Source organism: Mirounga angustirostris, unplaced genomic scaffold (genome assembly GCF_029215605.1).
Source record: "Mirounga angustirostris isolate CCGP_5_RB_7025 unplaced genomic scaffold, mMirAng1.0.hap1 SCAF_7, whole genome shotgun sequence".
NCBI lineage: Eukaryota > Metazoa > Chordata > Mammalia > Carnivora > Phocidae > Mirounga > Mirounga angustirostris.
The window spans coordinates 39,874,336-39,888,127 of NW_026991715.1; the positions used below are offsets into that span (position 1 = coordinate 39,874,336).

At 43.2% G+C, this 13,792-nt stretch overlaps 2 protein-coding genes across 6 annotated transcripts in view; one reads left to right on the top strand and one right to left on the bottom strand.

Moving 5' to 3' along the window:
* The window catches only part of TCERG1 (transcription elongation regulator 1), a 60,857-nt gene extending 57,599 nt beyond the window's left edge, over positions 1 to 3,258 (top strand). For 4 of the 5 annotated variants that reach the window (XM_045894745.2, XM_045894751.2, XM_045894761.2 and 1 more), the window contains 2 exons: positions 901 to 1,001; positions 2,189 to 3,258. In XM_045894745.2, the coding sequence (XP_045750701.1) occupies positions 901 to 1,001; positions 2,189 to 2,390 (303 nt within the window). In that variant the 3' untranslated portion in view covers positions 2,391 to 3,258. Of the gene's footprint in view, positions 1 to 900; positions 1,002 to 1,818; positions 1,913 to 2,188 lie in introns of all 5 variants that reach the window. The other variant, XR_006793945.3, reaches the window with a different exon arrangement.
* Positions 3,259 to 5,706: 2,448 nt separating this feature from the next.
* Positions 5,707 to 7,044, bottom strand: GPR151 (G protein-coupled receptor 151). The gene has a single exon (XM_045886690.2). The coding sequence runs from the start codon at positions 6,958 to 6,960 to the stop codon at positions 5,707 to 5,709; it is 1,254 nt and encodes a 417-aa protein (XP_045742646.1). The 5' UTR covers positions 6,961 to 7,044.
* Between the last annotated feature and the right edge of the window lie 6,748 nt (positions 7,045 to 13,792).

A 13,792-nucleotide genomic window follows, 5' to 3' on the forward strand; every position in this document is an offset into this window, starting at 1 on the left:
CGAGCTTCGTTCTGGTGCACTCTGCCTCCTCTGTGGGAAGCGAATTCAGCTGGCTTCTGAAATAGTGAATGAGGCCAAGGGAAACGTAGCTGGCTGCTGTCTTATTTTAGCCCTTTGCCTTTCATTTGTTCCTGTCCCCATCATTCTCTTTGCCTGGTTGGTTTCTCCGAGTCTAGAGTGCACAGCCTCATAGATTTACTTTAGTAAGTTGGGTTATAGATGTGCAGACCACAAAGTACATACGGCTGGGAAAGAGTGGTAGACTGGGAAAGAGAGCTGACAGGTCCAGTCTCAGTTTCTAACTTCACTGATCGTTTACAATTGACAATAAGGTCTTTTTAAATTTTATTTAATTTTATTTACTTTTTTGTCCAAAGAGTTTATACCCATCATTCCTGTTCCCTTACTAGAAGAGCTAAATGCTTAGTATCACTTAGTAAAGTTATGACTGTTAGTTGGGGTTCTCCAAAAGTCATACCACATTATTGTCTTGGTGCTGGAAGAGATAAATACAGTCTGTAGGAAAGGCGTGTTTACCCCTTAATCTCTTATTTTTAAGAGTGTCTACCACTTGAGGTTGTTAGGAACATGAAAGGAGATAGCCTCATCAAACCCTCAGCAGTGTCGCACCGAGCAAGCCCCTTGAGTCTTAGCTACTGCTAATACAGTGTATGGGACCTTGTTCGTGGTTTCTTTTGGCCTTAAAAATGTACATTGCGCATTTTGCATTTTAGTAAATGTTACATGAACAAAAATGCACCTTAGTGCCTTTTTCTTTTGAATTATTTATAATGGTTTATAAATAATTTATATTTATATTATAAGTAACTGGTTTAATAAATAATTGATTCTAATTTTGACTTTTTTTTTTTTTTCCCTAATCTTAATGTCTTTTTGCAGAAAAAACAAAGAGAATTTGAGGAATACATCAGAGACAAATACATCACAGCCAAAGCTGACTTCAGGACGCTTTTGAAAGAGACCAAATTTATAACCTATAGGTGTGTGCAATGAAATGTTTCATATCAGCAGTCATTGTCTTTACTAGTTCTTACTCTAATGGCCAAAGCATTCTTTGCATTCACACACATGTTGACATTATTAATTTTTAGGAAAAGAAGAAGCCAACTTTTATCAAAGGCCAAATACAGCCCATATCTACGTTACCTTTTTTTTTTTTTTTTTTTTTTCAAAGAAAGGGCCCAGATGTCAATTCTTATTTTGTGTTACCCACCCATCCAGTTTTTTAAACACACTTTTGTTTTTACTTCACTGCTTTTTTAGGAGTACCCCTAACTATTTAAGAATTGTATTCGTGAAGAGACTTTTAAAATAATCCTTCACTATCCATTATCTTTGCTTCCTGTGGAGACTATTCAGTGTTGTGAAACAGTTTGAAAGCTTGAAATCATCTTATTTAAGCTCAGCAAAAACATTTTCTTTTTTCAGATGATAGCAGTTTGCTGGATACTTTAAAAATTTTAAATGATAAAGTCAGAGTTTTGAAACAAGATTTCTCTGTAACATGCCCAGTAGTTCCACATTCCCAACAGTTTACCATCAGGAAAACAAGTTAACGTTGCTTAGCAGTCAGTGCACAGGAAACAGTTTTGTTTCATGCTCCAGCTTTTCTTCCTTTAAGAGAAAAATTGGAAACATCTTAATGAAGGGTATGTGCACGGGAGGATAGATAGTGCTGAGGGTGTGGTTTTTAGGTATTTTGTCATTGGATTTTTTTGGTCAGGATCCTTAATGTTTTGCATCAGCTTGGGCTTTTAAATTAGATGTGAAGTAAGACTTCTTTCTACATTTTTATAGTTAATTTAGTGAAAGATGTGAAAGTGAAAGCTTGTGAGAGATGCTGGGATTGGCAGCCCCGCAGACTGAAGTCCTCTGTTCATCCACAGAACAGGTACAGCACGGGCAAGATTTACCCACCCACCCTCAGCCCTGATCTGGAGGGACCACCAGTAGGGGTGGGAGGGTAATTCAGCTTCTGAGGCCCTTTCACTCCTTGGAGTCTTTGCTGAGGCGACTTACAAAGGTGACCACTGCAGTGAAATTTTTCTTAAAAAAATAAATAAATAAAATGGAAACACGATTAGGAACTAGATGGACATTTCCAGCTCATTTCTGAAAGACCTAGGAACAGCAGTCAGTAATTCTTGGACTTCTTTTCTTATTTCAGATCCAAAAAGCTAATCCAGGAATCTGATCAGCACCTGAAAGATGTAGAAAAAATCTTGCAGAACGACAAACGGTATCTAGTACTAGACTGTGTGCCCGAGGAGAGGCGTAAACTGATTGTGGCATATGTGGACGACCTGGACCGCCGGGGTCCACCCCCGCCTCCCACAGCATCAGAGCCCACGAGACGATCAACAAAATAATTCTCAGTACTCTTCCACAGGGGGATCTTCATTCGAAACGCTTGCATGAGCCAATTTTCAGGTTTTTACATGTATGTGCATTAGTCAAACTATTGCAGAACCATCTGACGAACAGAAGGAGAAGCATTCGTGAACCGTTTCTGAACAGAGAACACTTTGGAAATAATTTATGCTTTTCTTTGTGTGGCATGACTGACATACATACTCAAATATAGGCTGTCTCTAGTAAATCTAAAATCTCGAAGCTAAAAATCATCCTTTTACGAGGTGTGGAAGTCAGTGACTTTTGGTGACGTTCTTTCTAGCAGTGTTAAACATGCAAGACGTAAGAGCATTTGTGGTTTGAACTTATAAGATGCAAATACCACATACTCCAAGAAAACCTAAGTTGGGGGTTGTTCTGTTTTGATTTTGTTTTTTAAAGCGGGTAAAAGAGAAAACACTGAAAATTGAATTCTTATCTTCCAGAGGCTAAGATTATAATGGACATACTTTTACCTTTGTCTCTAAAGAACACTTTAGTTTTGTTTGTTCACTTATGTGCTTTGATTATCCCCTCAGAATTAGAGGCCAAGTCTTGTTGTTTAGCCTAAGAGAAGATTTATTTAGTAATTTCTTCTCAGGTATGGAACCATGGTCATAACTAACATATTGGCCAGAATAGGACTGCTGGTTAAACACATTTTATTTACCATTAAGTGATCTTTATCAATATTCTGGATTAGACAACAAATTACCTTTCTTGGGTGTTCCCTGTAAACTATACTCCTGTTTGAATGTTAAACTTTTGTTTCTAAAGTTTAATTTTAAGATGTTTGAATGTTCAGTTTATGTATTTGAACTACAATAAACCAACCCTTTTTATATATGTGGATTGTATATGATTATTGTTAAAGAATTTTTTAAAAAAACTTCTTTTAAACCTGTTCTTAAAAGCAGTAGCAAATGTAATTTGGCACAAAGAAAGTTGACTTTACATCTTAAGTATCACGTAGTTTTTAAAGGCTTGAATATAATAAATTATTTGCTGTATAAAAGGGAAGGAATGTAAAGAACCACTTTGGTGCTCAGTCTCTTAGCAATATCTTATTGCTTCATAGCAAGAAGATGCGGATTTGTTGTTCTCTTGTTTTTGTCTTTTTATGTTACATGTGGCTGATTGCTGCCTTCTTGGCATCCTTTCAGTGGGTCCTACACATCATACCATGACGCCCACCTTTGACCCCCACTTGCTCTTTCTAGCTGTACCTCCCCAGTTTAAAGACTCCTCTGTCTCCTTCCTTCATAGATTTCTCATTTCAGAGTACCACATAAATGCTTAAGGAAAATACGTTAAATTGGATAATTTGTTTTCCCTGTTGTGTCACACCAGCTGTGATTGCAACAAAACATAAAATGAGGAAGAACCAATAGATCTGTATTTGTAGGTCATGTGCACACAGACACACATCACATGCATACACAGACTCGTTCACACGTTACTTAGTACTTAGCTTAAGCATATTAAGTGCCACAGAAATTATGTATAGGAAACTGAAATTACCTGACTAAGGTCTTAACCTCTACAACTGAAAATTAACAAGATATTTTTCTCCCTTTTTTCGAAGGTCGTTTTTATAATTCCACTGAGTGGCTTTTAAGTTCCGTGAGGAATGAAACTGCAATGTTTGCCAAAAGGAACACAACTATTACAGGAATATAACCTACAAAAGTGAACTTTTTAGAATGTTATATTTTTCTGAATTCCACCTAGTATTGTTTGCCCACTCACTACTTTCTGTTTTTCACAGTTGCAGAGTGTGAAAAAAAAATGGTTTGGTGATACCTATTCTAATTTCCTACTTCTGTTGTATTTGGGATTGATTGTTCATTTAAGGTGCAAATCAGACTTCACTATGCAGATTTCTTTAAAAGATCAAGTCAGGACTGTGTATTAGGTTCTTAATGAAAAGGTCATTGTAATTACACTGTGTCTCAAAATGTCCATCTTGACTTGGCGCTTACCAGCAAGCTCCTTAAAAATACTTGATTCAGTTTACCCTGAGACCTATATCAGTGTTAAGGTCTGACCTCCCCATAAAGCCCCATTGTGCCAAATAATGATTCTGAAAGGAGCATTCAAGACAAAGACAGCTTTTTAAGTCTCCAAAACTATCTGAAATAAAGCAATTGTTTTTATTTGTTTACAAGTTAAAATGTCAAACACTGGAAGCTTACATCCAACATTTACTATATATAATGAACAGTCTTTAAATCAAATAGTTCATCACAGACAATTTTAAAGGTACTCCCTTTGTATAACTATTGTCTCACAAAACAGTATTTGGATATTTGGGTTAAATTGTACTTTGTGATCTTGTGAGCCTTAAAATAAAATTTGTAATGAACTAAGTAAAATGAAAACAGCCCCATCTTCTGTGTTGAAAAAGCAAACCACAACCATTTGTAAAGACAACAAACCAAAAAACCCACAGACTGAACATTTTTTTAAAGATAAAAGTTCCATCCACGGCATATTTTTATATTTTAAGTTCTCCATGGCTTGGCCTAAAGGCAGTTTTTTTCTGAGGGAACCCCTCAGTGCAAATACCCCAGAGTTCCATTACAAAGTAATCAAGAATCGTGGATAAGTGTCCTATATATTCTCAGAAACTGAAGACAATTTGCTTTACAAAGACGAGTGAAGCAGGTTATTTAGGATAAGGCAAAGTGTGGATTTACTTAAACTTAGCCAAAAATAAGCCATGGTTTGAAATCAGTCCACATTAAGGTGGTGGTCCTTATTTTGTAACCTTCAGTCATGGAAATTCTACATGGATTAAGCAAACGAAGATAACTCCTTAACATACATTAATGTTTTTAAAATCTCTTAAGTGGAAGTAGTTTTTGAGTTTTGGTTATATGAAAGTTTGATAAGGAACGTTAAGGCTAGCAGGCTCAGGAAGAAAGTAAAAGGAAAGGAGTTCAGCTTTTGGCAAAGATGGGCTCTGCTCCACCAGGTACAGACAGGGTGGTCCTAAGGAGTACCCAGTAAAACCGATTGTGAACAAGGGACAAAATACCTGGAATTTCTAGCGCGTGTGCCGGAAGCATCTTCACAACACTTAGCCAGGATATAATTCTGAAACACAATCATCATCACTACCATGGTGTTCTACTTCCCAAATTGCACATTTTGAAAATGCATACTGGGAAGCATTTTTGTAATTCTAGCGCTAGTCATTGTATTGTGTTGTATATGGTAAAGGCTGTAGTGTTGACAAGCAGTGGGACGAGTCAATACAATAATCACAATTTGTTTGCTTTGAAACTGAATCTATTTGTCACAATCTCCCATCTCCTGATCTTCATGTTCCCAGGGGATAGGGTCATTGTCTTGTACACAAGGGACTGTGTCCCTCTCATGCCAAAACTGCTCTACATCAGGGAGGATGGGGATCTGTGCCTTCTCACTTCTCTCTATGCCAGAGGAGGGAGAGCCGGTTTTCTCTTTCTCTGGGGTGGATGTTGGGGACTCGGGAGATGGGTCATTGTCGGGAGGGACCTCTGAGTCACCAGCTGGTGTCTTCTGAGACTCTGAGGCAGTCGGGTGCTTTTTGGTTATCCATTTCCATAAGCCTTTCAAGTCTTCCTTGAACTCCTCTGACATCACTAGAAAAATGAGAGGATTTGCCGAAGAGATGGAAAACATGAGGACTTGAGACAGGGCTATAAAACCTTGTGGTGGGGCCGGGCCTCCGGCCTTCACATGCCATATCCACAGCCAGGCTACCCATTCAGGGAGCCAGAGGACAGCCGAGGTGACAGCAATGCTCAGCAACATCACCGTGAGTTGCTTGGAGCGCATCTGGTTTCTAAGATTTTGAGTCTTAGTTCCTCGTTTTTTACACTGGCCATAAGCTCTCCAGAAATAAAAACTGGCAAGGAGTGACGGAAGGCAAAATGCCAGGAGAGGGTAGAGCTTACCAAACATGGCCATGAACTCTTCTGCCACAGGGGGTACATCCATGAGGCACATTTCCACACCCGCATGAAGCCTGGTGGTGCTAAAGAACCATTCGGGCAGGGGTAGCAGGCTAGCCACAGCCCAGATGGCCACCAGCACTGACCAGATGGTGCAGTTGTGGATACTTACTTGCTTGGCTGGGTCACTTGCATACATGAAGCATACTTTGGCCACTGCAACGATCGTCAGGCTCTTGGCTGCCATGCACGTGTGGATGAACCAGTCAGAGGACTTGCAGACAAACCAGCCGAGGTCCCAAACACTTTTGAAGTATGCTGTAGCTCGGACAGGTGCAGAAAAGAGCAGGAGAGAGAGATCGGCCAGGCTGAGATTCAGAATCAGGGAGTGGATCATGGATGGCTTTCCTTTCCAGGCGCTGTGAAGGAGGACGCCCATCACGCAAACGTTCCCCATGAAGCCCACCAGGCAGACGGCCACCAAGAGAGCCGGGACGATGGTCCTCCAGTCCTTAGAGTCAGAGGGCAGGTATCCTCCGGCAAAGTGGAGATGAGCAGACGTGTTCATGGTGCTGGAGTTGGAGCCTGCGAAGGCAGTTGCCGGCATCAGCTTTCCCACGCAGCTCGTCCTTACAGAAGTCCGCTCCTTTTTGTCTTTCTGCCTCGGCTCTTCGGTGTGGGAAATAAATGTGCTGTCATCAGTGTCCAGTGACACCCTGGGCCCTCCCCTTGCTTGTTTCCTGAGAGCCGAATGTGGAAGAAGGTTGGTTGCTCACCTCTGCTCTGTCGCATGCGAGACACCACCGCTGCACTGAACGGCGGCAGCGGGGACGCTTGGGGGCTGCTCATTAGCAAGCCTTGTGTCACATCGCCAGCCCTGTGGCGCTAAAACCCCATAGACTCATAAATGATAAATGAGGACAACACACATGTAAGTGGGATGTATTCCTGGGGGGTCACGAGCCAGTGAGGCAATTATTTTCAACCAGCTGTTTCTGAAATCTTGACTGCAGTCTGTAAATCAGCAAACACTGCTGCGGAGAAGTGACTCGTGCACTCCAGCCTGCCCCAGAATCACCTGCATACCTGATCCAGTGGGTCAGGAGGAAGGCCCAAGAATGTGCATTTCCAACAAGTTCCCGGCAGATGTGGACATGGCGGGTTGGGCGGAGGTGTGTGTGTGGGGGGCGGGGCACTGCCCTGTTTTAAAGCAAGAACGAACGCTGCTTTTCCGCCTGCACAGAGGAGCTCCTGCCTTGATCCAGCCTACCCACCAGCAGCCACTTGAGGTCAAGCGCACAGAGCTGGATAAAGAAAACGAAAACTGCGAAGAAGGCCTATGTAAAAATCTAATCACAGATGGGTTTAGTCTGTAGTTTATCCAACTGTTGTGAGTTTTTTAGAAGTGATTTTAGACTCTGACTTAGACTATGTGGAATATGATTTCAACAGGTGGTGATGATGATGAAGGCAAAACAAGTGATGAGTTAGGCTGCTTTGCAGAGAGAAATCCTAGAGAATTTACCGAAACAAGAGGAATAGAAGAAAAACAATTTCTATGTGGAAGGCATTTAAGGTGTTTCAAAGAAAGTTACATGTTAACGTTGGAAAACGAGGAAGTTCTTGGAAAAAAAAATTATCCTAGTGCTAGTCTTGACACTTTATGGTAGGCAGTGGAAAGATGCTCTGGAGGAATCAGAGGAGCCGGAATTGTTCAGGGCAAGGGGTTTGTGGGATTGCCGTGAAGATGCGTCCTGCTTGGAGTGTAGCCGAACCAGAAATGCTTAGTATCGGGGGCACCTGGGTGGCTCAGTTGGTTAAGCGACTGCCTTCGGCTCAGGTCATGATCCTGGAGTCCCGGGATTGAGTCCCGAGTCGGGCTCCCTGCTCGACAGGGAGTCTGCTTCTCCCTCTGACCCTAACCCCTCTCATGTGCTCTCTTTCATTCTCTCCCTCTCATATAAATAAATAAAATCTTAAAGAAAGAAAGAAATGCTTGGTATCGGGCACTGAGAATGTGCTGGGCTGGGAGTCCGACCTTTGGGTTCTGGTACTAGCTCTGCTTTCACCAGTTTGTCTCTGGAAAGTAAGGGGATGACACTTCAGAATTCCTCAAAGCCCCAACCTCACCCGATAAGAACGGATGGAATAAGCAGCTCCTGATTTTTGGGAAGGCTGTCTGTGGCGCTGGGTTTCTTTGTGTCTGTCTGCCTCCCCTCTCCCTCTGGAAAGTCAGGGTACTTCAGAAACAGAAATGGGCTCAGTGCCTTGTCCCAGCAACTGCCATAACCCTCATTTTGCGCTATGGCCGGGGAAATAATATGCGCACCCCGCAAAGCACCCCTTGTGGGGGTAAAGAGGCCACGCCATCTTCTAAGGAGGAAAACAGGGGCGGGGGGCGTGTAGAGAAACTTCTTGAGCACTACTTGGAGCAGATGGACATGGTGTGAATTAGAGACTACCTGGTGTATGTGGAGGACATCCGTTCAGGACCAGAGACAGAGACTCCTTGACATCATGGCTTAAAGCCTAGGATGCTCCAGGCTCCCGAAGACATGTGACAGACCTCTAAATGAGTTCCAGAAGGCTTTAACGTCACAAAAGTCTGATCTTTAAAAGACAACTAGGGAAACAAAGGCCCATCAGTCATGTGGTTCTTCCCCAGACTATTAAAATGGACTCGGGGAAGGATCCCTCGGTGCTCCAGCTAGAGACCAAATGTTTGTCCTGAAGGATGGGAAGGCTGAGTTTTCCACAGTTTTTGGAGGTAATGCACTTTAACTTTATATTTTGAAAAAATTGCAGACTTAGAGAAAAAAATGCAAGACCTTATGCAATTCATATACACCTCATCCAGATTCACCGGTTATTAACATTTAGGTACATTTGCTCTCTCTCTCTCATATATATGTGCCCATATGTGTATAGATGCACATACATATTATTATTTTCTGAACCCTCTGAGAACTAGAAATGAGTTTTTGAGTGTTCTTCCTGAATCATCGTTAACCATAGAAATCAAAACGAGACTATGTGCTTGTAGCAAAAAGAAATTCTCTCCTTTGGCAAGCCCCAGTACCAAGTCCCGGTTTCTGTTTTTCTTTTGATCTATCAGCACTTGTGCCCCTAGGTACTGACAGGTGTGATCTGTAGCTTGTGTCCACTTTTCCTGCATTTTAATATCATTTCCATTTAAAGGCTAAATGTAATTTAGCAAACCTAAAGGAAAAAAAACCACTATATGCATGTTTCTTATTTGTAAGTTGATCTTTGTTGATAACATATTTACTTTAATACAGGATTAAGTTGTATGCATAATGGACATTTGTCAGGTTTCCCTGTTTTTATTTATTTTGGGGAGTTATCTAGTATTTGAACCCCTTTCCTGTTTGGATAGACGGGATCATGGGGAGAAATTATGTGGGGGAGGTCGACTGAGCAATACAATACAGAAATAAAAAGGAGAGTTAGTTATGTGGGATGAAAAGCAGAAGTAGCCTCCCCACCGCCAAAGTGCTGGAAACAACCCAAATGCCCACATTGGTGAATGGATAGACAAATGGCTGCATTGGTACGAGGGAATACTATCCAGCAGTATAAAAGAATGACACATACTACAATATAGGTGAACCTCAAAACTACTATGCTAAGTGAAAGAAGCCAGACACAAAGACCACAAGTTGTGAAATTCCTTTTCTATGAAATGTCCAGAAAAGGCAAATATATGGAGACAGAAAGCAGATAGTGGTTCCTGGGGCCAGGGGTGGGAAAGGGAGTGAGTGCAAATGGGCACAAAGGATCTTTTTGGGGGTGATGGAAGTGTGTTAAATTGGATGGTTACACAATTCTGTAAATGTGCTAAAAATCTTGACTTGTACACTCAAAATGAGTGGATATTATGGTATGTAAATTATACCTCGATAAAGCCTTTTTTTTTTTTTTAAGAGTTATTTGGGATGGAGTAAAGGTAAAGAGCAGAAATGTCCTGCTCTTAGAATGCTCAGGAGACTCCAGTAGAGGGGATATTCTAATCTGAGACTGTGATTTACAAAAACAAATGATAGAGCCAGGGAGAGGGATTGCAGTTTAGAAGGACCAAACCAAAATACAGTCCTGGGCAGGGAAGGAGGATTATAAGAGGCAGCAGAGAGAAAGGGAGAGGTCTCAGAATTTGCCATCTCTGGTGCTGGTTCCCAGCTTGGAAATGGACTCCCAACAAAGTCTTTTCCCTCTACTCCACACTCATGTGAGGCCCCAGAAACAGTGCTGCTACACCTTCTTCCCAGGAAAAGTCTCCGCGGGCGCCAGGCTGTTTTTCCTGACAGGGATACCACCTATAGCAATGATGCTAAGGGGAAGCCCCTGGTAATGGAGCAGCATTAATCAAACAACAGATAATCTAAGGCATAGACATTTAAAAAAAAAAATTCAATTTGTAGAGGTGCCTGGGTGGCTCAGTCGGTTAAGTGTCTGTCTTCGGCTCAGGTCCTGATCCCGGGGTCCTGGGATCGAGTCCCGAGTCGGGCTCCATGCTCAGCGGGGTGTCTGCTTCTCTCTCTGCCCTCCCCATCACTTGTGCTCTCTCTCTCTCTCTCTCAAATAACTAAATAAAATCTTTAAAAAATTTTCAAGTTGTAAAGGACCTCAACCAGCATAAACTTCAAAAGAACCCAGATAAAGCAAACTAGTGGCCACGTTTTTAAGTGGCTTTTAAAAAAATTTTAATTCCAGTGTTGTTAACCTGCAGTGTTACCCTAGTTTCAGGTGTGCTTAAGTGGCTTCTGATAAAGCAGAGCTGAGTGGGCCCTCCTCCAGGGCTGGGCTAAGTTTACCCCATAGCTCAGGTCCAGGGGATGGTGAGTGATACTAACAATCATTTACTGGGGGAGTCCTCAGTGCCACCTTGATGCTCCACCTTCTACCCACGGAATCCTCAGGACGGCTCTTGGAGAGGGGGACTGCTCCAACCGCCTTCTTACAGATGGGGGCTCTGAGGCACAGAGACCTGAAATTATTTGCCTGTGGGTCTGTAGAGCTCACAGCCAACAGATGACAGAGTTGGCATCAGGACCCAGAGTTAGGGACCCAGAGGTGGTGTCCACAAACAGTGTGCTATCCTGCCCTCCTAAAGAATTAGCTGTGGGATACTTCCAGTTCATCACGATTCTGAAGCTGGTAGAGTTCAGTTCAACAACAGGTATTGAGCCCATTGGCTCTGGGAATATAAAGCTTGTGTATTTTCCTTTCAGTGAATATTTACCAAGCCACTCCTCTGTGCCGAACACTAAACATCTGTGCTAGACCTTGGCCCCCCCAGGTGGTGGAAGAGTCCCTTTTCTTAAGGAGCCGCGATCCAGGTAGAGGCACGAACCTACAGGAAAGTTCGGAGACAGGGCTGTAAGAGGCTTGCTGTCGTGGGGGGCCTGAGTGGGGGCACCTGGAGCAAACCAAGAGTCGGTGGTGAGCGTCTGGCAAAGGCCTCCTGCAGATGTGAAATCTAAGCCGGGACCTCAGCCCTGCCCTTCCCTGCGCGTCTCGGCTAGAGCCTTTGTGGAGTTCATGCGTGCTGTGTATTCGGTATCCCTGTATGACACCCAGCAGAAAACAGCTCTTTCTTATCAGAGAAGTTCGCACGGTTGACATCAGGTCTCCGAGAGTTAAAGTCTCCCTCTGCCTGTAGGTGTAGGCTCTGAACATGGCAGGTGCAGCTCCTGGAGGCGCAGAGCGGATCGGGCTGGGCTTTGCTGGTCAGCTGCAGCTGGGGAGCTTGCTGAGCATGCTCTGCTCCGGCTGTGCGGGCTCTCTGTAAGTTAGCCCTCAGCGATCCAAATTCCTTGCCGTCCCCTCACTCCCCCTCCCACTTTTTTTTTTTTAAAGATTTTATTTATTTATTTGAGACAGAGAGAATGAGAGAGACAGAGAGCACATGAGAGGGGGGAGGGTCAGAGGGAGAAGCAGGCTCCCCGCTGAGCAGGGAGCCCGATGCGGGACTCGATCCCGGGACTCCAAGATCATGACCTGAGCCGAAGGCAGTCGCTTAACCAACTGAGCCACCCAGGCGCCCCCCCTCCTACTTTTGAAGAGGGGTCACAATGCACTGTCGGTGTTTTCTTCTTTGCTGACGGCATTGCTGTGTTGAGGTTTCCTTTCCCCAGTGCCCCGGTCATGCCATTTTTTGGACCACAGTTATCTTGTTGGTGTGGAGTCACTTTGGCTGGGGGTCTTCCTGACCGGCACATCCATTACTGCAGGTTTAGGGTCGTGGAGGGTTGTTTCAGGCTGCAGGTGCAGGCTGAGTGAAAATCTGTCTCTAAGGTAAGTGTTGACTAGGTCTGGCCGGGTCTAGGTGGCCACTCCTACAAAACAGCACCCCTCCTCCTGTTTCTGCTCTTGGTTATGTGCCTCTTAAGTCCACTGTCTGGATGACTATCCTGTAGATTTCAAATTCCACAGACTGCGAGTCTGGACATTGGAACCCTGCCCTGAACAAACGAGACTGTTATATCTGAAAGGGGCCCCTCTGCGTTGTGTGGGTCAAAGCTTCATTGTCCAGCTGTGAAGACAGATGCTCTGACCGTGGACGTGACTTGTCCTGTTAAGGCGACTGGCTCCTGGCTAGCAGGGCACAGGCTGGGATCCGTGAAGCCAAATGGCTTCTTGTTCTTTCCATCGCCTTGCACTTTGTCCTGCTAGGGATTTTTGTCTTTGTGAATAATTCATGTTTTGATTTTTATGGACGATAAAATTTGGACATGGATGTGAAGGCTCTTTGGAAAGCATGAGGATGGTAAGAATATAAGGACGTGGATGCATCTTGCCCGCTTAGGCAGAACTTGAAAAAAATCACTCCTAGTCCCATTGAAACACAGCTGTGGTCGATATCGTGATATATTGTCTTTGATCTTTTTTTAAATGAGAGTTTGCTTTTTCTGTTGTTAAAATGCAAATGATAATTGTAGCTATGATCTTTGTTATAATGTAATGAGAGGCCCAGTCAAAAAGACCATGGCTTCTCAGGGATTGATGTCACCACAGTGAAGACACAGGTCGGTTTTTGTTGGCGCACATTGTCTAAGGAGGACAGAATCTTTTCAGCAAGTAAAAGACTGAAATATTTCTTTGGGCCCAGAATGGTTAAAATTCTGCTTTGGACACAGCCCATCCCTGGCTCCAGCTCTTTTGTTTTGTTAGGATAATCATTTGTGGCTGGACCTTAAGGAATGACAGGTCCCATCATTTAGAGGAAAATCTAATTAAAAAAAAAAGAAACACAATTCCTTTGCCATGTCCATTTCTTCGACCTTCTTTTTTTAAAAAGAACTTGATTGAACTATGATTCACATGCCATACGAGCAGCTCCAAGTGTACAATTCAGTGGTTTTTCGTATTTACTCTTGGCACCTGGGTGCCCATCCTGATGAGATGATTTCCTCGGCACT